Genomic DNA, 25,365 nt, shown 5'->3' on the forward strand with positions numbered 1-25,365 from the left:
GTGAGGCAAAGGCCAGAGAATATTCACAGAAAGCACAGAAAGCATGTTAACAGTAATTGGCTGTCCTGTCTAAAGTCCATAGCTGAGATATTACACATTCTATTATGTTACAGAGGAAGGGCCCTAACTCACTAGTAGATCATTTGCATTGGATGCATAAGGTCCCAGATTCAATGACTAACATCTCCAAGTATGGATGGGGGAAATTACCAATAGACAGTAGACACCTCATGCCAATTGGTTTAGACAATATAAAGATGGACCAAGGGTTTGAGTCTGCAGGAGGTAGCTTCCTGTCTTCATGTGAGCAGGTATTATATCACTGAAACAATGTAATGTATAAACCCTCTTTCATTTCAATGAAGAACATATGTGAGGCTTGAATTAAATGCATTACTATTTGCATAGATTAGTGCTATCACACTCCCAGTTATGTCACTTTCCGGGCACTCTCTAAATGTTATGGAATGTGATTCTAAACAACAAAACTCCTGCACACATGTACAAAGAAAATACAGAGGTGTGTTACAGCACTATGTTGTATGCAAGCACATAACAAGGTGTGTTGTCATGGTATGTGTGGCAGTGGAGGGGTTCCCAAGAAAGGCTCTAATACGTTTTGTGTTGGCCAACAGCAACACAACAGCCCTGCAGCACAGCCAGTAGATCCTTACTCTCCAGTAATTGCTGTCACCACGCTCTCACTTACTCCTGCAGTCCCAGTTGGGAGAAAACTTGGAGTAGACTAAAGAAATCACTTTTTCAAAGGTTTGGAGCCAGTACCACAACATTCCTCTGATTGTCCTGCATCTTTGTGGTTTGTCTCAAAGTGTAGTGGCACCCCATACTCTTTCTGAGTCTCCAATGACTCAGAATAATGTCTGGTCACCTACATCTCTTATCCTAAACTCACAGTAGGTTCTACACATGTGTGGATTCTAAAATCCCGAAATTGGAAGACATGTACACTTCAGCAGTCAAATTAAGAAACCTACTAGGAATTAAGGTAACAGGAAAACATGCAGATAGGTAGCCATGTTGGTCTGCCATAGTAAAAAAAAAAAAAATCCTTCCAGTAGCACCTTAAAGACCAACTAAGTTAGTTCTTGGTATGAGCTTTCGTGTGCATGCACACTTCTTCAGATACACTGAAACAGAAGTTGCCAGACCCTTCTATATAGTGAGAAGGTGGGGAGGGGTATTACTCAGAAGGGTGGTGGGAATGGGTGTGGGAAACATGCAGAAAGTCAAAGCAGAATACAAAATAAACCCAAGCACTGTGGCTCTAAACTAAACCAATCTTAACCAAAGCACATCACTTGTTGTTCAGGTTTACTCACAAAGAATCATCAATTTTTAGAAGATTCCAATTTTTAGAAGATTCCATAGTGCTGGAAAGGCAACTGGATCCCCTGCTGTTGGAAGGGGAACAAATTGCAAGAAGCAGCTCAGTTTTTTAAAGGCCCACTCCTCTCTTATGGGAACGGAGAAGCCTTGGCTATTTCTGATCAAGTTTTTTTGGTCCCTGAAATAGGTCCTTTAACTATCCTCTTTGCTAAGAAGAGGCTTGACTCAGAATTGATGTGCAGCTCAGGCTCTTTCTTCACATCATGTTTTCTGGCAGAATTTCTTGGGCCCCAGAAAGAGAAATCTTCCAGATGTACTCAAATCCCTTGAAGAAAGCAAGACCATTATATGTCAACAGACTCTACAGGGTCTTCTCCAGTTCTTTGGTTGTCCAGCACTTAATGACTCACCTGAATGCATGAAAGGTCATCCTTAGATACTCCAGGGACCAAATGGTGGACCTACACACCCAATTTTAATTAAACAGAAAAGATATACTCACCTAAAAAGCCATCGTAATAATGTTTAAAGCAAAAGCCGTTGTCAATTTCGCAAAAACTCAAGTAATCGTTGGAACATATTAGATTTGTCACTTCTGTGAGGAGAGATGAGGAAACATTCAGTGGCACCACAAAGTTGCTCATTCCATGAAAAACAGCATCTACATTCACGGTTAGAAATATGACCATGAGCTCGAACCTTTGTTGGATAAATCCAACAAACGAAATAGGAGCAGCTTTCATCAACTCAGGATCCACTTGCAATAGTGGGCCATGTGGGATGAAAGCATCCAAAACGCTAACTAATGCTCAAAAGGTCTGTAGAACTCTGTAATGTCATACGTTTGAGACAGTTATGTCAGGTGGTACAGCAGTGGCCCTTATTAACCATCTTCTGTATGAGAGCCGCAGAAGTGGTGTACTGCTATCAGCCTCAGTTTGTCTCTAACAGTATTTATGTTAGAAACAAATCATCTATATAACATTTTCCTGCATTGTGCATATTAATCTGAACGTGCAAGCACACAAAGTAAAAGTTATTTCTTATTTAAAGTGTCTTGTTCAGCTTTTAGAGGAGGGAAAAGGGAACTCCTTAAAGGGTCAAATGACCCTTTATCATACAGCAAACTTATTGGTTTTCAGGATCCACAAGCAGTGTTGGGTTGGAAGATGCATGTATACATATACACACCTTCCCCCCATTTCTCCCACACAAACATACCCGCTCACTGTGACAGACAGAGAAATAGCTTTATGGTGATTCATGCATCCCCACACCAAAGCAATGGCATCTCCTTCCCCCATTGCAGCACATTCCACCTTACCTCTCCCTGTTGCCCAGATATTTGACTGTGTGGTTTCCCCTTCTTCCCTGCACCAGTCAAATGGGCATTAAGTTGTACAGTGCAATTTCAGAAGTCCCATCACACACTTCTGCACACAGCCCACATTATTGGTGCTAGGAAGTGTGCTACCACCAGCTCAGAGCATGAGCATAGCATGAGGGCAATGGGGAGAAAGATGCACCAGGAAAGCCTTCCCCATCCACCTTCATCACAATCGAATGTGTGCTCATCTGCCCTGCCAAACACCTGCTTGGCCAACTGAGGGAAACACAGTTACCGAAACAGGCCAAGGGGTCAATCCGCAGGTATGTGACATAGACAACCGATTGCAGCTGACATGAGGTCCATAAGCCATGAATTGCTCACTTGTGCTGGAAGTAATGGGCAGGTGGCCCAGTCTCATGAGAAGTGTAACAAGCCCAAACAGAGCAACCACATCAGCACAGGAAGCACTATAAAATCAAGCACTAACAGGCAGTGCTGTTGCTGGGAGGGAAGACTAGCCAAGTTCTTTGCCCTTGGTGAAGCCTCCAGAGGCTGCATTGTGGCTCTCAGCCTCTGTGTGTATGTGTGTGGAAATGCATGTGGGGTGTGTGTGCAAAACTGGGTGTTTGACCTGGGTGAAACAAAGCCTAGTTTCGCCCCTGCTACCAGAGATTCCTTTCTATTTTGATTCCCAGATGCTCTTGGTCTTATCCAATCTTTTCAGCATATTTTTCCCCCCTTCAATGAACCTATCTCAGTCTCTCTAGCTTAGTCCATTCCACATCCCCTCCCTGGTAGTGAAAAGAAGAATCCAGGATTTCAGCTTCCTACTCACCTGGGAGAAACAGGGCCAGGAGAAGGCAGATCCTGAGGAAAGCCTTCATAGCGCAGAAGAGATCAAAAGCTTAGAAAGACTCAGAACAAGCCAGCAGGTGACTTGTGGAGGAAGAGGCTGATGTGGGGGAATTTATAGGCCAAAGCGGGGAGGCCTGGGAGTAGAGGTGGGAAGAACTAGTCCAGTGAGGGGCGGGAAATGATGAAATTAGAAATTGCATAGAATGTTTTCTTGGAACACAAATTTCAGTGCTGAAATTAATAAAATGTTTTTTTTTAGAATGGCATGATCTTCTGCCAACTGCCTCTTCAATTAATTAACAACTCTTCAATTAAGAAACAACGATCGATCTCCTTTGGATGTAATTTCACCAAATGACCTTCCAGTCCTTCTCCACCCCAATTTCCCCACAATGTCTGAGGAAAGTCTCTAGAGTCAGCCAACTTGGCACGTTCAGTTTTGTAATATACAATCCTTTTACAGAATGTATCCTGCAAAACAAAACAGCTGAATTTTTAAACCCCACAAATTAAAAGCTGCTTGAGAATGTTTTAAACAAATTAGAAACTTGGAGCAGGGAAACAATAGCAGAACTGCCCCCCCCCCCTGGCCGCCGCCGCCAAGCCCTGCCCAAGGAGTTCATTCACATGAGTCTGGTTCCACCTCATAGGTCAGCTGGTAATGGCCTTACAAAGGGAACAGACCCTGCAGTCCTCACCACAGTCACCACAGTCCTCACTGCAGCAGGAGTCTTTACAGCTGGAGTGCAAGGGCCTGGGCCCTGCCCTGTAGGCAAGATGGTGAAGGCCTTGCGAGGTACACCAGGTGAGCAGCATATTGAAGCAATTAAGATTTTGGCTGATGTTAGATTTCCCATGAACTTCAACTGACAGAGCTTAAATGAACCTGCTGAACGAGGCCCTGCTCTCACAATGGCCAACCAGATGTTTCCCGGCTTCCTGTTTGACCCCAAGCATAGCTATAATGTACCACCTGCTATCCCTTTCCCTGAGCCCTTTGGAGAGGCTTGCAGGCCCCCAAGCCAAATGTCCTCCACCCTTGGTCCTCCACCCTTGGTCGTCATAGTCCTCCAATCTTCTCTGGCTTTTGGCTTCCCTTTTTCAGCCAAAAGAGCAGTTTGGTAATTTTAGACCAAACTATGAAACCACATTTCTTCAACAAGTGCACTATGAATCCCTTCTTATTCAGAAGGTAAATTGGCTGAGCAGCATTTTGAGGAAATATTGGCTGATGTTAGATTTCTCATGAACCTCAACTGGTAGAGTTCAAATGAACCGGCTGAACCCAGCCCTGTTCTCACCATGGCCAACCAGATGCCTGTGCAAAGCCTCAAAGCAGGACTTGACATCAAACCATTCTCCCCACTTGTGATTGTTTTGTGTATTGTTTACTTCTATTGATATTTAATTGTTGTTCATACTTCTCCTTCTTTTCCTTTTTTTTAAATGGTTATTATTCTTACCTGTAAACCATCTTGAGGCCCATCAGGGAAAAGACAGAATAAAATAAACAAATTGTTACGAGGTGGGGTTTTTTTGGGGGAGGGTTGGAGGGGTCCTAAAATGTATGCCGAAGGGGTCCTAAAAGGTATGCCAGACCCATCTATTCCCTGGATCCAGTAAGTGTTAAAAGTTAGTCAATTGGCAGAATAGTCAAACCATGTTCCTGGTGAGCTGATGGGGTATTAAGGGGCTTTGTGCAAAACAGAAAATGGGTGGGGGGCCCTCCTTCAAGAAACAAAGCCAGAGGTGAGAGCAGAGTTTTGCAGTGATGTGAGACAGATGTTAAGACAGCAAGCTGGAAGACGACAGAGAGATAAAGCAACTTTGGTGTCTGTCACGGTGTCCTATTGTGCCAGCAGCGTTTAGTCATGCTGGACACATGACCTGGAAAGCTGTCTGAAGACAAATGCTGGATCCTGCGGCCTGAAGCAAGATGAGCGCTGCACCCCACAGTCACTGTTGACTGGCCTTAACTTTCCGGGGTCCTTTCACTTTTATCTTTTACCTGTGTCAGAGACAAAGGCATGATGATTATGGACTACATGTTTTCCTAGGATTCCTAAGATTTTAAGGCACGAGGTTGAAATCCCTTGTTGGAACACTTGTCTGCCCCTCACAATCAGTTTCATACCACTGACAGTGAAATCTGGCAAAATGCTTGAGGTTCCAGAAACCTAATCCAATTTTGCTGCTGAGCTATGAAATCTAGTGTAACCTGTGAGGCCTCATTTCCACAGGGTGGTGAAATAGAGGCTGGCACAGATTAGGAGTGACTTGTCCTTGGAGTTCTTGGGAGGGGAAAGAGATTTAATTTGCTTTCAACACTGTTTTAAATTCTGGTATGGTGCTATTAGAATTCTAGCAATTTGTGACACTGTGCTGAACCTCTTGTTCCTGGGTGCTGGCAAAGTGCTCCTTGTCGTGGCCTATATTTTCCTCCAACTAAGCCTCATCATGCTTCCAAGTTTGGCCCACTGCTGTTCCTGACTCTTCAGCTTTCTAGAATGATTAAGACACTCCTGATCACCTGCCTCCTCTTGGTCCAGCTTCCTCCAGGAAACAACCTTGGAAGAATAGAAATGTTATGGGTATCAAAGTCCATAGTATCTGGTTTTAAGAACACTGAAATACAACTGAGAAATTTATCAGATCATAAGTTGATATTTAGTATTATGAAATGCCAACCAAATACCACTTTTAGATGGAAGCTGAATGACAGCTTATTAGAAAGACTGGAATAATGCAAAAGGGATTTAATGTTTGACTGACTTCTTTGAGTTAAATACAGGGAAATGTACAGATTTAAATACAGTATGGCATGCTGGGAAGGTGATTATTAAAGGCTCCTTCAAACAGCAAAATGCTAATCAAAAAAGGTGAAAGATCAAAAGACATATTAAAAGAAATAGCAAACTGTGAAAACTCTTTAATTGACAAGCCTGGTGATAATAAAATGTTACAAACTATTAGACTGTCATTGTTATTAAACCCATAGCTGTCAACTTTTCCCTTTTCTTGCGAGGAATCCTATTCGGAATAAGGGAATCTGCCTTTTAAAAAGTGGAAATTTGACAGCAATGATTAAACAAAGAGATGGAACAAAAGTTAAAATGTTTGAAGCAGAAGCACTTGAAATTTGACACTTCTATAATGATGTCAACTCCTGTCCAAGACAGGAGGCATCTTTCTAGTTCTGGGAATGTTTTAGGCAGAGAGATGAGACTGTTCATAATATACTTTTCTATTTGCTTTTGAGATGGATACTTGCTTTTCCTACATTCAGTGCAAAGATGGATCCAGGGGAGCACGACTGGTGCGGTTGCATCAGGTGTGGAGATTCTGGAGTCGCTGCAGCAGATGCTGCAACTATGACATGCAACAAAAGGTGAGAGATGGGTGGGGGTAGATTTTGGTGCACAGGGTGCCACTGAAATTTGAGGTGCCAAAGTTAACCACTGTCAAGTTTCATCATGATTACTCCTCTCTCCTTCCAAATTCGCTTCCCCATATGTCTGTTTCTTTCTGTTTTCCATTCTCATGTTCTGCATCTGCCCCTTCACCCAAATACTGTACATGATTATCCAGATCAACAGCTCCTTGTTTGGGGATGAGGTTTTCCAAAGGATTATCTTGCTGCAATCCTACAGGTAAGTAAAAAATAAAACAAAATGAAGCTTCACTTAATCCAAATTGAAAGAGAGTTTGTTGACCCCTTTTTTTCACTTTTCCCTTCTTGTCTTTTCTTGTCCCTGATCTGTGATACAATTTGGAAGGGTGATTTATAAATTAATGGATTTTTTATATATCTTCAGAAAGGGAGAGAGGAAAATAAGACAAAAATATTATATACTAATAGAAGTTGCAGAATTCCTGTGTAAGCTCAAAGCATAATGACATAATGCTCAAAGCAAAAGCCATTGTTAATCTTGCAATGCAACATGTAAGAGTCATAATAGCCACAAAACAGATTTGTCACTTTTGTGAGGAGAGATGAGGAAACATTCAGTGGCACCACAAAGTTGCTCATTCCATGAGAAATGGCATCTACATTCACGGTTAGAAATATGACCATGATCTCAACCTTTGTTGGATGTAATCCAGCAAACTAAATATGAGCAGCTTTCATCTTCTGAGGATCCACTTGCAATAGTGGGCCACGTGGGATGAAAGCATCCAATACTCTCAATAATGCTCACAAAGTCTGTAGAACTCTGTGATGTCATACATTTGAAACAGTTAAGTTAGTTGATACAGCAGTGGGCCTTATGAACTGTCTTCTGTGTGAGAACAGCAGAAGTGGTGTGCTGCTATCTGCCTCAGTTTGTCTGTAAGTGTATTTATGTTACAAAAAATCAATTTATTATGTATTTGACAATTAAGTAACATGTACCTGCATTGTGGGACGCGGGTGGCGCTGTGGGTTAAACCACAGAGCTTAGGAATCCCCGTGACGGGGTGAGCTCCCGTTGCTCGGTTCCTGCTCCTGCCAACCTAGCAGTTCAAAAGCAAGTAGATAAATAGGTAGCACTCCGGCAGGAAGGTAAACGACATTTTTGTGTGCTGCTCTGGTTCGCCAGAAGCGGCTTATGCATGCTAGCCACATGACCCGGAAGCTGTACGCCGGCTCCCTTCGCCAATAAAGCGAGATGATCGCTGCAACCCCAGAGTCAGTCACGTCTGGACCTAATGGTTAGGGCCCCTTTACCTTTACCTGCATTGTATTTTTTAATCTGCAAGTGCAAACACTCTAAGTAAAAGTTATTTCTTATTTAAAGCATTTGGTGCTGTTTTTATAGGACGGAAAAGGGAACTAATTAAAGGGTCAAATGACCTGGGCTCCCGTCCGCATAATTCTGTAAAGTCTAATTTCCACAGGACGGGCTGCATGCACACACACAAGCACACAAACTTCTGCATCTCACATAAACAAATATACTCAGAAATTGACAGATGCACAGCCTTCTTCCCATTCACGATCACATATGCACACACCCCTACCCTCTTGGACACACCAAGATGGGAAGCACCCTGAGATCCCACCATAACTTCCTCTTCCCCACCAATCAGATAGGCAGTGAGGTGCAGAATGGAACTTTGGAAGTCCTGTCATATAGCAATCTTATTGGTTTTCAGGATCCACATCAGTGGATCTTCCCTGCACCAATCAAATGAGCATTAAGGTGCACAGAGCGATTTCAGAAATCCCACCACACACTTCTGCACACAGCCCACACTATCAGTCCTGGTAAGTGCGCTACCACAAGCCTAGAACATGACCGACACAGGACATGGTGTGAATATGCAGGTATGAGACATAGGCAACCTGTTGCAACTGCCACGAGGCCCATGGGCTTCAGATTGCTCACTTGTGCAGGAAGTAATGGGCAGGTGGCCCACTCTCATGAGAAGTGTATCAAGCCCAGACAGGGTAATCACAGCAGCACAAGAAGCACTATAAAATCAAGCACTACCAAGCAGTGTGTGTGTGTGCGCGCGCGCGCGCGCAAATGAATGTGGTTTGTGTGTGCCAAACTGGGCCTTTGGCCTGAGTGAAATAAAGCCTAGTTTCACCCCTGCTACCAGGAATTCCTTTCTATTTTGTTCTACCTACTGCAGGTTTCCCATCTGGTGACACGAATCTTGGCCTCAGGAAATCAAAGTGTGACAGAACCCAGGGACCTCTCTGTGAAAACTTACCTAAAGCTAACTTAATGAAACAGAAATACACTCTACCAAGCCCTCAAAATTAGCTATTCCATTTGAAGGTGGCCTATGTAGGGGGGGTACTTGTTTTACAATCAATGGGTATAGATCCTGGAAATAAAGTTTGCTAGTCTTCTCCCACCCTCCAAAATTTAGAGTATGGATTCCCAGATCCTCTTGGTCTCATCCACTCATCCTCTTGGTGTGCCCACTCATCAAGCAGGCCACACGCTGGATCTGATCTTTGGGGCTGGCATAGATGTGATCATGCTCCCTGCTGTGGAAGTGCCATGGTCTGATCACTACGCCCTGAAAGCCAAGATTGACTTCCCGCTCCTCCCCGGCTCGGGTGGCGAACCTATTTGGGCTCGTCCGAAAAAACTGATGGATCCTGATAGATTCCGACAAACCTTGCGGAACCCTGCTCCTCCTGGCGACTCATTAGATGACCTTGTTGAGGACTGGAATAACCGGCTCTTGGCAGCCATTGATGAGATCGCGCCTAAGCGCCCTCTGCGACCCCGTCGAAACCGGGCCCCTTGGTTTACTGAGGAGCTCCGGAAAATGAAGCGGGATCTCAGACGGCTAGAGCGAGTATGGCGACGGACTCGTGACGGAGCCTCAAGAACATCTTATAGGACGCTTACGAAAGCCTATGAGTCGGCTATGAAAGCTGCTAAGAAATCTTACTTTGCAGCTTCCATTGCATCCGCTAGCTCTCGCCCGGCACAACTTTTTAGAATAATTAGGTCAATAACGTCCTTAGGAGGACAACCAAATTTAAGCACAAATTCGACCCACAGCTGTGAGGCATTCGCGAGAAAGTCCTGTTGCTCCGCCGTGACCTCCCTGCCAATTTAGATACAGTGACTGAACTGGAGGCCCCTCGACTGACTTCAGGTCCAGTGTTGGACCATTTCGATCGGATACTCCCTACTGATGTGGATAGATTCCTCCAAGTTGGTAGGCCCACCACCTGTCTCCTTGATCCGTGCCCATCTTGGCTGATTAGGGAGTGTCCAGATGTTGTGTGGACCCCCCTGGTTGAAATTATCAATTTGTCCCTTGACACGGGGACATTCCCAGGGGAACTGAAGGAAGCAGTGGTGTGTCCACTCTTAAAAAAAACTTCATTAGATCCCTTAGACCTATCCAATTACCGCCCAGTTTCAAATCCTCCATACCTGGGTAAGGTAATTGAGAGAGCGGTTGCTGAACAGCTTGGTAGGTTTCTGGAGGAAACATCGGCATTAGATCCATTTCAGTCCGGTTTCCATCCTGGTTTTGGGACGGAGACGGCTCTGGTTGCCCTAACAGATGATCTACGTAGACAACTGGATCGAGGCAGGTCAGGACTGCTGATCCTTTTAGATTTGTCAGCAGCCTTTGACATGGTCGATCATGATCTTCTGGACCACCGCCTCGCAGACGTGAGGATACAGGGCTTAGCCCGTAACTGGTTGTGCTCTCCCGGTATGCCCCACGGAGAGCCTCAAGGTCCATAAATAGCAACACCCTAGTGGTCCCAGGCCCTAAGGAAGTTAGATTGGCTTCAACCAGAGCCAGGGCCTTTTCAACTCTGGCTCCGGCCTGGTGGAACGCTCTGCCTCATGAGACCAGGGCCCTGCAGGATCTGATTTCTTTCCGCAGGGCCTGTAAGACAGAGTTGTTCCGCCTGGCCTTTGGCTTGGAGCCAATTTGATTCCCTCCCCCCCCCCTCTCTCTTTCTTTTTTCTTTTATTTTCCTTCTCCTCCTGTGACGGGGCTACATTTTAATATTTTAATGTTCCATTATTTTAATGTTGTATTTTATTTTTGTTTTTAAGTTGAAATCATTCTTCTTGTTTTTATTATTGTTTGTAAGCCGCTCTGAGCCCGGCCTTGGCTGGGGAGGGCGGGGTATAAATAAGATTATTATTATTATTATTATTATTATTATTATTATTATTATTATTATCCAATCTTTTCAGCTTCTTTTCTTTTCAATGAACCTATCTCAGTCTTCCTAGCTTAGTCCACTCCACATCCTCTCCCAGATAGGGAAAAAAAAACTATCCAGGATTTCAGATGCCTATTCACCTGGGAGAAACAGGGCCAGGAGAAGGCAGGTACTGAGGAAAGCCTTCATAGCACTGAAGAGATCAAAAACTTAGGCAGACTCAGAACAAGCCAGCGGGTGACTTGTGGAAGATGAGGCTGATGTGGGGGAACTTACAGTGGTGCCCCACAAGACAAACGCCTCCCAACATGGAAAACCCGCTAGACGAAAGGGTTTTCTGTTTTGGAGGCGCTTCGCAAAACGAATTTCCCTAGGGGTTGCTTCGCAAGACGAAATGTCTTGTGAGTTCCTGTGGGTTCCCCCCCTTTTCCCCCTTTTCCTAAGCCGCTAAGCCGCTTATGAGCTGATCCACTAAAAGCCGCTAATAGCGCTAATCCGCTAAGATGTCAATGGGCTTGCTTCGCAAGACGAAAAATCCGCTATATGAAGAGCCTCACGGCACGGATTAATTTCGTCTTGCGAGGCACCACTGTATAGGCCAAAGCCAGGAGGCCTGGGAGTAGAGTTGGGGAGAACTGGTCCAGTGAGGGGTGGGCAATGATGAAATTAGAAATTGTATAGAATGTTTCATTGGAACACAAAGTTCAGTGCTGAAATTAATGAAATGTGTTTTTGGATTGACATGATCGTCTACCAACTGCATCTTCCATTCCATGTCATAAGCAGGGTTAAGAAACAACATGTATTGCTCTCCTTTTGATATAATTTCACCAAGTGACCTTCCACGTTCATTTTTGTAATATTCAATCATTCGAAGAATGTATCCTGCAAAACATATTTGGGAGGCTAATTCAGTGAGGATGAATCATATTTTTGTTTTGTTATCCTCATGGCCCTCACAGATGCTTGCCGTGATAAAAGATTTTTTCTACCTGGGTTTCACTATAATCAGCAAGCTCTCCATCAGCGCTGAACTGGACAAACATGTTGGCAAGGCAGCTACAACAATTGCTCACCTCTCCAACAGGATGTGGGAAAAGATGATACTTATGACCAATATCAAGTTGAAGGTCTGCTGTGCTTGCATGTTGAGCCCATTGCTATATGAAAGTAAGTTACGAGGAACTTACAGCTACCAGGAGACACACCTCAATTTTTTGGCCTTGTGCATCTCCAGGTGGAGAGGCAGGGCCTCTGAGATTATTATTTTCAGGGGTGCACCATTTATTTTGGGCTCTTTCCCTTCTCCAGTAGTCATTATGTTTTTATCCACTATGGTTCTATGCCACGAGCTGTCGGCTTTAAGGTAGAAAGGTTGTGAAAGCTGGGAGAGGGATAGCGTGGAAGGCTCTGCTAATTTTCTGCATTTATGGATTTCTGCTCATACTATAATATATATACCCTAATAAAGATAAATAAATTTAAATAAAGTAGCAACTGTCTGTCTCAGGAGACAATGAAAGAGTGTGCCTTCAGGGGTGAAGTCAAACCACTGGAGAGTTACAGCGCTTGCTGTGGATGTAGAGACAGATAAGGGAGAGAAATGTTTTGTTGCTGCTGGGTCAGTTCAAGGTGTCTGGTTGTGGTGATGCAGGAATACCATGGTGTTCCTTCTTTCTATGGTCATCCCAGTGGTCATTCCTCCTCTGGTCACTGCTGTGGATCTATGTCCTGACTGATCATCTCCAGGCACAGAGATCAGAGATAAGAAAGTCCATTTGATTTGAACATCTACAATACAGATAAGGAAACCTCTTTTTATATTGCAGATTTTGGATTTGAAATCCCGCTTTATCACTACCCGAAGGAGTCTCAAAGCGGCTAACATTCTCCTTTCCCTTCCTCCCCCAAAACAAACACTCTGTGAGGTGAGTGGGACTGAGAGACTTCAAAGAAGTGTGACTGGCCCAAAGTCACCCAGGAGCTGCATGTGGAGGAGCAGAGACGCGAACCCGGTTCCCCAGATTAGGAGGCTACCGCTCTTAACCACTGCATAATCGTATAACAGTAGTATTAGTAAGATGATAGATACATAGATGATAGAGATAGATAGATGATAGATAGATAGATAGATAGATAGATAGATAGATAGATAGATAGATGATAGATAGATAGATGATAGATAGATAGAGATAGATATAGATAAGATAGATAGATGATAGATAGATAGATGATAGATAGATAGATATAGATAGATAGATATAGATAGATGATAGATGATAGATGATAGATAGATAGATAGATAGATAGGCAGATGGATAGATAGATGATAGATAGATAGATAGATAGATAGATAGATAGATAGATAGATAGACTGTAGACATCCAATTTACTTTAGAAAAACAACTTTTCTGGCCTTTTTGTGTGAAAACATTTAAATCATGGCATGAAAACTAATTTTTCTGGCAATGGTGGATGCAATACCTAGCCTGGCCAAATCCACAAGATGTTTCTGAGACATTAAGACCATAAATAATTCTTAATTAGCTGAAGTTTGCTAAATGACCTGTCTACAGAAGCTAATGTTCCTGGAATGGTTATTAGTAGTCTTAATCTAACACAAATGTTTGGAAACAGGTCACAGAGTCTGCACACTGTTGCCAAGTTTAACAATTCTAATGGCTTTAGCTGAGCATTTACAAAATTTGCTTGATGTGCAGAGGATGTCTGTTTATTTTTTTTATAATAATATTTATTAAAATTTTTAAACAATAAACAACATACATAAAAACATAATCTTTTTCAATGACCACATTTCATTCTCATCTTTGGACTTCCTCACATCTCTTGTTCCTGCATTCTGAACTCATAAGTTTTTCTAGCAAATTATTTACTTATTTCAATTTATATCATATAATTATCCAATATTGAATCTCAAATTTTAGAATTTAAGTCACTCTTTTAAAAACTTGGTTTTAGAATATTATTTATCCAAAATTTGTCTTTTCTTTCAATTACATTTAAATTTATATTCCTTGTTACTAATTTGTTGGAGCCATGTTATTACAAATCTTACATCTTTCTTAACATTCATACAATTTACAGTGTTTTTGTAAGTAGTCCTTAAATTTCTTCCAATCCTCCTCCCAGAGGATGTCTGTTTGAATCCAAGACTGTGACTAAGGGAAAAGAAGACCCTTTTGGGGTGCTAATGCTGTGAATCTCTCTCTCGTAGGCTCAGTATAGATTGTATACTGGCCCCTGCTGGAAGAACTTACATTTATGGGTGAAATGGAAATGAGGGAGTACCTGACCTACATCATGGGGTAAGACTCCCATTGGATTGTACCTGGGAAATGCTGTGGCCCCTTGCCTCCACATGGGCGTAAAAACAGAAGCATTCCTCTCGATTCACAGTCTCCAAGTGGTTTACAAATTAAAACTATATGAATGTGTATTGTATGTGTGTAAGATATGTATTATACGTTATAGTCACAACAGAAATGAATAGACAAGGAGTTGTACATAGTAATGGGTGAGTTGTGTAGTGTAGTACTGCGTTGTCAGTGTTTGTCACTGCTGCTTCTCCTGCATTGCTTATCATTTATAATCTTTCATTATGCATCATGTATTGCTTATTCTATGAACTATATTTATGTATATAACGTTATGTATGTATATTATGTTATTGTTGTTGTTTTTACTATGTTCTAAACTATGCTTTGACCTATTGATGAAGGATATAGATAAAACAGTAAATAAAGCCTTGGGGGTCTTTTTATTTTATTTATACTTAATGCAGACTCCAAGTCTCTAAGTAGTTTATAAATGAAAACCATCTGTAGGTACAGTATATATGATGGTTGTTGCCTTTCAAATGGTATATGTGTGCCATATCTTGTGATCAATTATGTGGGGTGGAGCTTACCTTGGCCTCCTTAATATTTTATTCAAGTTGACACCCCTGTGCTTGTACACCCACCCACCCAACCAAAAACTGAGAAACTACAATAAACTAAAAAGCAATTTTATACATATCTACAATGCATTGCAATAAATCAATAAAATACCACACAACCAATTTTAACTAAACCTTATACTCACCTAAAAGGATATTGGTGTAACGAATAAAGCAAATGCCTTTGGCAATACTGTAACCCATCTCAACAGGGTTTCCAGGGTCAAAAGCGCTGTGACAGAAGAGAGTTGCCACTCCTGTGAGGAGAGAGAAGGAAACAGTGCCTCTCCATTGAGCAGCTCATTCTTTGAGAAATGGCATCAACATTCACAGTGGAAATATGGCCATGATCTCAGCCTTTGTTGGATGCAATCCCCCAATCCAGACATGTCATACATATGAGGCAGTTAGGTGAGGCAGTTATGGTACAGCAGTGGCACTTATTAACCGTCTTTTGTGTGAGAGCAGCTGAACTGTTTGCCTCAGAGGTAGTCAGTCTGTAACAGTATTTATCTTAGATACAAAGGTATGCAAAATGTACTTGCAAATTAAGTAGCATGTAAAAGGTAAAGGGACCCCTGACCATTAGGTCCAGTCGTGGCCAACTCTGGGGTTGCGGCACTCATCTTGCTTTACTGGCCGAGGGAGCCGGCATACAGCTTCTGGGTCATGTGGCCAGCATGACTAAGCCGCTTCTGGCGAACCAGAGCAGTGCACGGAAACGCCATTTACCTTCCCGTGAGAGCAGTACCTATTTATCTACTTGCACTTTGACGTGCTTTCGAACTATTAGGTTGGCAGGAGCTGGGACCGAGCAACGGGAGCTCACCCCATCGCGGGGATTTGAACCACCGACCTTCTGATCGGCAAGTCCTAGGCTCTGTGGTTTAACCCACAGTGCCACCCGCGTCCCTAAGTAGCATGTAACTGAATGCAATATTTTAATCTGCAAGTGGAGGCAAACTAAGTAAACATTATTTGTTATTTAAACTTTAAAAGAGAGTGCCTTGTACAGTTTTTATAGGAGGGAAAGAGGATCTGATTAAAGGGTCAAACAACCTGGGTTCTCTTCCACATAACTCTGTAAGGTCTAATTCCCACAGGTCGGGGGCTGCACGCACATCCACACAAACCTCTCCCATCACTCTCACACAAATAAACTCAGAAATTGACAGATACACACCCTTATTCCCATTCATACTCACATATGCCTCTCTCACACTTCTTCCACCTCAACATACTGAGATTGGAAGTAACCTGACATCCCATCATATTTCCCCATTCCCCACCAATCAGTTGGGCAGCGAGGTGCAGAATGGGATTTTGGAAGTCCCATCATATAGCAATCTTGTTGGTTTTCAAGATCCACAGACATTGATGGATTGAAAGATGCATGTAAATATGCACACCTCCCTCTTCTATCTCCCCAATCCTTGTTGCCGAGATATCTGGCTGTGTGGTTCTTAATTGTTCCCCATCAGATGGGAATTGAACTACACAGTGCAATTTCAGAAGTGCGTCACATACTTCCACACAAAGCCCACATTATTGGTGATGGTAAGTGTGCTCCCATCAGCCCTACAAATAGCTGTTGGGTTGATCAGGAGAGCATGAGGGCTAAGGGGAGAAAGGTGCACCAGGAAAGGCTTCCACCTTGCTTACAATGAAAATTGTGCTCATCAGCCCTGGGAAACAGCTCCTTGGCCAGCTGAGGGAAGCACAATTACCAACACAGGACAAGGAGTGAATCCACAGGTATGGGACATAGGCAACCTGTTGTGGCTGGCATGAGGCCCATAGGCCACATGTTGCTCAACTGTGGTGAAAGTTTCATTTCTTCTCTTAATATTCATACTGGTACTGTTTTAAAATATGTCCTTGTATAAGGATAAAATATATCCTTGTATCGCTAGAGTCAGCCAAGTTCACATGTTCAATTCTGTAGTGTTCAATCATTTTACAAAATGTATCCTTCAAAACATATATGGAGGCTAATTAAGTGAAGATGAATCTTTTTGTTTGTTTGTTTCATTGCTTTCACAGCACTCAGACATGCTTGGGGTGACAGATTTTTTTTCCCTACCTGGGTTTTACCATAACCACCAAGTTTTCCATCAATGGGCAAGTGTATTGGCAGGCCAGCTACAGCAATGGCTCACCTCTCCAAAAGGGTGTGGGAGAATGTGATACTTATGACCAATACCAAATTGAAGGTCTACTAGCCTTGCACGTTGAACATGCTGCTTTATTAATGTGTGTTGTGGGCAATTTACAACCACCAAGAGCCACACCTCAATGCCTTCCACAAGTGCTGTGTCAGGGAGATTTTGGGGCATCACATGACAGGACAGAATCAGAAAGATTCTCTTTTATTGTCCATTCTGGGTTGCCCAACCACTGCCACAGTGTCCTTTCTCTTGGCATATCAAGATGAGCAGATGACAGCAAAGGTTGCTAGGTTTTTAGCTGGGGCAATCAGAATTAGGTCCACTATTTGGCTGCTGATTCAGGACCCTAAAGTGTGTTTTATATAAACAACTTTATTTCTGTTCCAACTTTATATATCACATTGTTGTTTTGTTGCTATGGCCAATGGCTAACACAAATACAGATTATTTCATTCAAAGATCCTGCACTGGCTTGGTCATTCCCAGAGAATGGAATATGGTAGGATGGCCCCAAGGATATGCTCTACAGGGAGCTGGCTTCAGGCACCAGACCCAATGGCAGACCAGCTCTGGGTTACAAATATGTCTGCAAACATGACATGATGACTGGCAACATCCACCCAGCTATTTGGGGGTCCATTGCAGACCACCACAGTGTCTGGAGGCAGGCAGTTAGGTCATGCATTCATAGCAGTCACCAGAGGAAGAATGACAGCTGGGAGGAGCGCAGAGCAAAGATTTCTTTCTATAAGTTATGTAGCTAATAATTACTTTGACATCTGATGGGAGAGTGTCCCACAAGAAGGGCACTACTGCCAAGAAGGCCTGGTACCCTGTAACTACGCTTCTTGCAGTGAGGGAACCACCAGAATGCCCTCAGAGCTGGACCTTAGCATCATGAACAATGGGGGTGAAGATGCTCCTTCAGGTATGCAGGATTGAAGCTGTGTAGGGCTTTAAAAGTCAGCAACAACACTTTGAATTGTGCTCAGAAATGTACCAGGAGCCAGTGTAGATCCTTTAGGACTGGTGTCATATGGTCCTAGTGGCCACTACCATTAACCAGTATGGCAACTGCATTTTGAATTAGTGATGGTTTCAAAGTCACCTTCAAGGGTAGTTCCAAGTAGAGCACATTGTAATAATACAAGCAAGAGACTGCCAGAGCATGTACTACTCTGGCAAGACAGCATGCAGGCAGTAGGGTCTCAGCCGGTGTACCAGATGGAGCTGGTAGACACCTTTCCTAGAAACAGAATTGACCTGTGCCTCCATGGACAGCTTCTGTCTTGTCAGCATTCAACCTCAACCCGTGAATCACCATCCATCCTCCAACTGCCTCCAGCCACTCACATAGGATGTTCATTGCCTTAACTGGTTCTGATTTAAAGGGAGGGTAGAGGTGGGTATCATCTTCATATTGATGAACACCCAGCCCCAACCACCTGATGATCTCTCCCAGTGACTTCATATAGATGTTAAAAAGCATGGGAGGGGGACAGAGTCCTGAGCGGCAAGGAGTTTGAACACTCCTCCCCAACACCATTTTCTGGGCAGTGCCCCCAACTCCCAACTCCTCCAGACAATCCAGAAGGTTACCATGGTGAATGGTATCAAAAGCCACTGAGAGATCCAGCAGAACTAGGAACCAGCTTTCACCTTTGTCCCTAGCCTGCCAGAGATCATTGACTAGTATACTAGTATATTGACTAGTATTCTAGTATACAATGTGTTCTTGCATTGGATCACACCACAAGACAGTCAATGTAGGATTCTGACATAGCCTGAGACTACCATATGGCGCTGTTCTTGAAGCAATCATGGCTCCTTCCTTATCTGCTATAGCAGAATAGGCTGAATATTGCACAGCCCAAGCAGTCAACCCTCCCCCCTTCTAAAGACACCGTGGGGACTCATTTCAACCAACCAATCAATCTCTCTAATTGGCACAGAGGCATAGGGACACATTTGCCATAGCTATATTTTGGACGAGGACGGGGTTAGTGGTGCAAAGATATTGTTCCTATCTCCTGAGTCTCTCAATGGCTCTCCAGAGTTCTGCCAGATAGCAGTAATCTCCTCTGGCTGCCTAGTGCTGCATGGCAAATTGCCAGAAAAGCAGCTACGATAGCCCAGAATCAGCTGCATTTTAAAACTTTCTTCAATGTTCTCCTCTGGATAAATCGGTGGGAAGTTGTTGCTTTTTATGCATTTGTTTGAATTTTTGATGATGTCCTTTTGATAGTGTTAGCCACTTGGAGATTTCATTGAAATATGGAGTGGTTTATGCATTTGCTAAATCAATAAAATAACTTATAAAGTACCCATTGGTTACTTCTAAAGACACTGTTCTTTGCTGTTGCCACTGCAAAATATTCTTAATTTGATAAATGCTCACACACAAGGATTCATTTGCCACACCAATTTATTTCGTTTATGAACAAATGAATAACCCATATACCATATTATTATGAGTCAGAGGCCCCAAACCCCACACTCCTACTTTAGCTTTTCTATTCTGTGCATTCCATTCACCCTCCACAAAATGCCAAAGAGAGGACTTAGGAGTCCTGTGGATCCCAGTCACTCTGCACTCCCACCACCAGGCAAGCAACCTCCACCTCCACTACTGCAGCAAATGGTGGAATCCAAAAGGAAGAAGACATCTCCTAACTACCCTTCAAAGTTGAGCTGTTCTGAGGAAGGCAGTGTATCATAGCATCGTGCTTCGGTTATTCTGCCCCAAAAGTATTTATTATACAGGGATTTCCTGGCCATGTCACAAAGAGATGGGCTGGCACAGCCTTTATAAATCTCATCAGGAGCTGAACTGTCATCTAGTAAAAAGAAAGAGACATTGTCAAATGAACACCTGCATTGTAAGGGATGAGTTTGTGTGTGCAAAAGATACAGAATAGGAACATTTCAATTGTTATTAACTGTATTGCTCAAGTATAAAAAGCATACCAGAATCACATCATGAGATGATTGTTGTAGCTGCTATTTAAACTGAATTAATATAAGACAAAACTATTAGTTAAAAATCTGTCGCCAGATGAAAAAGCAGAACTAGAAAATATAATACAAATTAAAGTCTACCCCAAAATTAAGTATTTAGGAGTATAGTTAACACCAAAGAATATGGACTAAGTTAAATTTATCATTCTTGGCCTTATTTCGGTAATTAAAATGATAGCTTTACCGAAGCTACTCTTTCTATTCCAAATGATTCCAATTATAGGAAAGACCAGCAGTATGGACAAGTGGCAAAAAGAAAATTTCTAAATTTTTGTGGAAGGGTAAAAGACCAAGAGTAAAGCATAAGATATTAATAGATACTGTAGAAAGAGGTGGCTACGGGTTACCAGATTTGAAGTTATATTACGAAGCCTCATGTCTTCTCTGGTTGAAAGATGGGTGTACATTAAAAAATTGGGATATTTTAGAACTAGAAGGTCATGATACCTGTTTTGGGTGGCATGGCTATCTTAATTACAGGAAATTAAAGGCACATAGGAGCTTTTCAAATCATATACAGTGGTGCCCCGCAAGACGAATGCCTCGCAAGACGGAAAACTCGCGAGACGAAAGAGTTTTCCGTTTTGGAGGTGCTTCGCAAAACGAATTTCCTATGGGCTTACTTCGCAAGACGAAAATGTCTTGCGAGTTCCTGCGGTTTTTCCCCCCTTCCCCCCTTTTTCTAAGCTGCTAAGCCACTAAGCCGCTAAAAGCCACTAAACCGCTAATAGCACTAATCCGCTAAGCCTTCAATGGGCTTGCTTCGCAAGACGAAAAAACCGCAAGACGAAGAGACTCGCGGAATGGATTCTTTTCGTCTTGCGAGGCACCACTGTAATACTAAATGCCATATAGATGGTATTGGAAAAATACAAAAGATATTTGGAACAGAAAACCCCAAGATGGAACTCTCCACTAGAAGTAATCGCTGTTAAAAAAAAGAAAAGAAAAAACATCAAAGAGAACTGGATAACGTATAACACAATATTAAGGGAAGAGGAGGGTCAATAAATACTGATAAGTTACGAGAAAATAAAATATCACTTTTCTAATTGGCTAGATTATTTCCAGGTGAATGAAGTGTTCAGACAGGACAAGCAGATAGGTTTTGAAAAGGAGCCTTCAAGATTTGAAAAAGAACTACTGAATAGTAAAGCCAAAATAATCGCAAAAATGTATAGACTTCTTTTAGACTACAAAGTAATGGATGGGGAGGTTAAGGCTTCAGTGATAAACTGGGCCCAAGATGTGGGCCATCCAATTATGCTAAAAGATTGGGAAAACTTATGGAATGTAAATTTGAAATTTACAGCCAGCTATAACATAAGAGAGAACATGATGAAAATGGCCCATAGGTGGTACCTCACTCCTTCCAGATTATAAAGAATGTATAAAAATTTGGCGAATGCTTGTTCGAGATGTGGAGGAAATAACGGTGACATGATCCACATGTGATGGATGTGTGAAAAGATTAAGACTTTTTTTGGGAAAATATATGATGAATTAAAAAAGATGATGGGGATAACTTTTACTAAAAAAACTGGAGGCATTTCTATTAAGTATTTTAGATAAAGAGATCCCAAAAAAATTCAAGAGAGATACTCTTGTATGCAGCTGCAGTGGCTTGAATACTCGTAGCCAAGGGATGGAAAGATCAGGAGGCTCCAAAAATAATAGACTGGCAAATTAAATTACAGGAATTTGAGGAGATGGTTCAATTGACTAGCAAACTCAGAGAAAACTCAAAGCAAAAATTTGTGGAAAAATGGGATGGTTATAGAAGATATGTTCAAAAATACAATAATAGTTTTGACTCCGTGCTAGCATTTGAGTGACAAAGAAAGTAAAAGTAGGTGGACAACAATTAAGGATTTATTATGTTTTCTGAATGTATTGGAAAATCTATATAGAAAGGTTTACTGCTTTGTGTATATTCAATTGTAAGATAACATATATGTGAAGGGACTTGACAGGAAGTCAAGATTGAAGAAAATATTTTGTAAGATAAAAGAGGGGAAAATGATTTTCATTATTATCACTATTATTTATTTATTTATTTATTTATTTATTTATTTTTATTTTTATTATTGTTATTGTTATTGTGTGTGTGTGTGTTTGTGCAGGTGTGTATTTTGTATGGAATTGTTTGGGAGGAAATAAGATGGTAAATAACAAATAACAAACAAAATATTGATGTATGTAATTTTTCTTTCTCAATTATATTTTGTGGTAGTATGGTTATAATGTTTTCTGTAACATAAAATCATTCAATAAAAATTATTGTCAAAAATAAGAAAGAGATTGTTGTTGTAGCTGCTGCTACTGTTAGGAGGAGGAGGAGGAGTAACAACAACAGCAGCAACAACAACTACTACTACTACTACTACTACTACTACTACTACTACTACTACTACTTATTATTTGTATCCGGCCCATCTACCTGGGTAGCCCCAGCCACTGTGGGCAGCTTCCAACAAAATATAAAAGACAGTAAAGCATCAAATATTAAATACTTCTCTATACAGAGCTGCCATCAGAAGTCTTCTAAAAGTCGTATAGTTGAATATCATACAGATGTTTAACATTTAGAAATAATAAAAGTCTCTTATAGAGAAGAGACTATTATGGCAAATTGCATTCCAGATCAGAGCTCAATGTCTGCTTTTACTTTTTCAAAAAAAGACTAGTTGAAACCCTTTTTTAAAAACAGTTTTGCACATAATTTATGTAATTTCTCATCCCCCCTGCATTCAGAAGATACAGGCTCATCTAAAGAAATACGAATCAAAAGTGACATTTACACTGTGATATTTTCAGGGGGGACACCTCCCCCCCCAACACACATGCAATCTGTTTTCTGGCACTAATCCATAAATAGAACGAGAAAGCAACCCACCCACCCCTAGCAGGCTGAGTTTCTCCTCTCCCATTCATTGGCAGGCAGTGCTTACTTACTGTGAACAATAACAAATGAAATGCATTGAGTCTCAGCATCATAGCAACCAACAGTTTTCAAATCTGAACAGCCTTCTGAGACAGAAGCATGACAGGCCTCACACTTTCGCCCATTGACGTCACGAAGTGGCCCTGCCAAAAGCAATGACATGGATTCAACACATATATCTCCATAAAAACCCTAGGCCTCAATTCTAGAAACCTCCAAGATGGATGTCATATTCTCCACTGCACTCTGCTTCTGGAATTAATCAAGGAGATGATGCAGATCTGGTTACTACCTTGAAAAACTAGATTGAAATGCCATATAATGTTATGCATGAATATTATGTTGTTTGTTTTGTTGCTATGTTGTAAACTGTGTTGTGACCTAAAGATATAGCTATAGCTATAGCTATAATAGTAAATAAAACTTGGGGTTCTTTTTATTTTTTATTCTTTTTATTATTTTATATCTGATACATTCATATACCACTTAATACATAAAACAGTCTCAAAGCCTCTAAGTCAGGAGTGTCCAAACCTTTTTTTTGGATTGAAGTTGTTGACCATCTTTTGGGATTTTAGCCCTGGAAATTAACTGCCGCAGGGGCCAGATTAAACCGACTGGCGGGCCGGATTAGGCCCCCGGGCTGGACTTTGCACATACCTGCTCTAAGTGGTTTATAAATCAAAAGCATATGTATGTATATACATAATATTGTAGTAGCCAACTCCTAGGGGTCGGGGTCCCATTGCCCCCACATAAAATGTTTGAGGTGGCTGGGCACCCCCACAGTGAATGACCATTGCATTTCAAATGGTGTGAAATTCAATAAAACAATAAGATCTATTTAAAAGCAAGGTATCATCAAAGCACATCCTTCTCCCTCACAAATTCACGCAAACACATCATCCTTCTAGTCGTTTAAAAATCTCTTACTCAGCCACCAACCCCTACCACATACACACACAAAAAATGTACTACAAAAACTAAGAAAAGAAAGGAACTTTTCACTGGCTGAACTATATAAAATAATAGTGCAAATTTCCCCCTACTAGTCACACAGATATTCCTGACAATTTCATTCCTTCCAAGGTCACTGCCTCCCATTCCAGACTCTTACCTGAGGACGGGTGGAAGTGCACACCCCAATTCCCTGATACTCCTTCCTGCTACCAAGGAGTGTCCCCAGACAATCCAAACCATGTAGGAGACCATATTAAAACTTTCACTGAGGGTACCCTCATCACAGTCCCAACACCTTTTGCCTCAGCGGTGCTGCTTTTGTAGTTCTCTGGCTGGAGAGCCATCATCGGCAACTAGGGGTCAACTCACTTCCTCCACAGTTCTCCCCTGTTGAGTTAGGATCTAGTTGAGTTAGTAGGGAGCAAGGACGAAATGTATTCTTCTCTCTATCTCCTCCCAATCCTGCAATAAATGAAGTATCAACCAGGGGTCATTTGAAGCTCTTTGTCAATAAGTGATTCAGGCAGGACACTTGCTTCCCCCTTGAGACACAGATGGTGATGCTGATTCTAATCACCTCCCATGTAAACTAGGAAGATGAATATTGCACTGGAACAGTATCATTTGTCTATGAGCAACCAATGAGAAAATGTGAAACATCAATGCTATTCATGCTCAGGAATACATAGATATGTATAATTCTAAAAGAATGCAGCTACTTACCGTAAATATATTTGTAGTTGCAAAAGTCATCTTGGCAGCAGTTGATTTCACTTTCTAAGTAACCTTGTAATGTAGTGAAACTGTAGTTCTCTGAGGAACAAGTTGTAACACATCCCATGTCAGCAATCCCATAAATTATAGACCCATCTGTGAGACAGAATTGGAAAGAATTAACTACATCTGCAAAAAAAACTGAAAAAAGATTAGGCTAGGATGGAGGTAGTGAATGTTCACTTCACAGGCCAAGTTTGTAGGAGAAAATAAAATACAACGGAAGAATTAAAGGCAATAAGAAAAGCACAATTAAAAATCACACAACATTTAGCACATCACATGATAACTGCTGCAACAAGCAAATGTCTTTGGGGGAGGGGGAATTGGGGACCATTTCTGCAGTGCTCCCAAACTCAACATCCT

At 41.9% G+C, this 25,365-nt stretch overlaps 1 protein-coding gene and 1 long non-coding RNA gene across 3 annotated transcripts in view; both read right to left on the minus strand.

The window, feature by feature from the left end:
- Positions 1–24,967, minus strand: part of LOC310851733 (uncharacterized protein) — a 112,063-nt gene extending 87,096 nt beyond the window's left edge. Inside the window, exons 1-2 of one of the 2 annotated variants that reach the window (XM_083754398.1) lie at positions 3,513–4,119; positions 1,850–1,942 (exon numbers count right to left, since the gene is read on the minus strand). In XM_083754398.1, coding sequence (XP_083610524.1) covers positions 1,850–1,942; positions 3,513–3,561 — 142 coding nt within the window. In that variant the 5' untranslated portion in view covers positions 3,562–4,119. Of the gene's footprint in view, positions 1–1,849; positions 1,943–3,512; positions 4,120–24,948 lie in introns of those variants that run through there. The other variant, XR_014567799.1, reaches the window with a different exon arrangement.
- On the minus strand, positions 11,854–15,517 carry LOC310851026. The gene is made up of 3 exons (XR_014567544.1): positions 15,282–15,517; positions 12,838–12,968; positions 11,854–12,062 (listed from the first exon to the last, which is right to left on the minus strand). It is a non-coding gene; the product is annotated as an uncharacterized lncRNA (long non-coding RNA).
- Positions 24,968–25,365: the final 398 nt, after the last annotated feature.

The sequence above is a fragment of the Podarcis gaigeae genome, assembly GCF_964106915.1.
Source record: "Podarcis gaigeae genome assembly, chromosome: 8".
NCBI classification, from domain to species: domain Eukaryota; kingdom Metazoa; phylum Chordata; class Lepidosauria; order Squamata; family Lacertidae; genus Podarcis; species Podarcis gaigeae.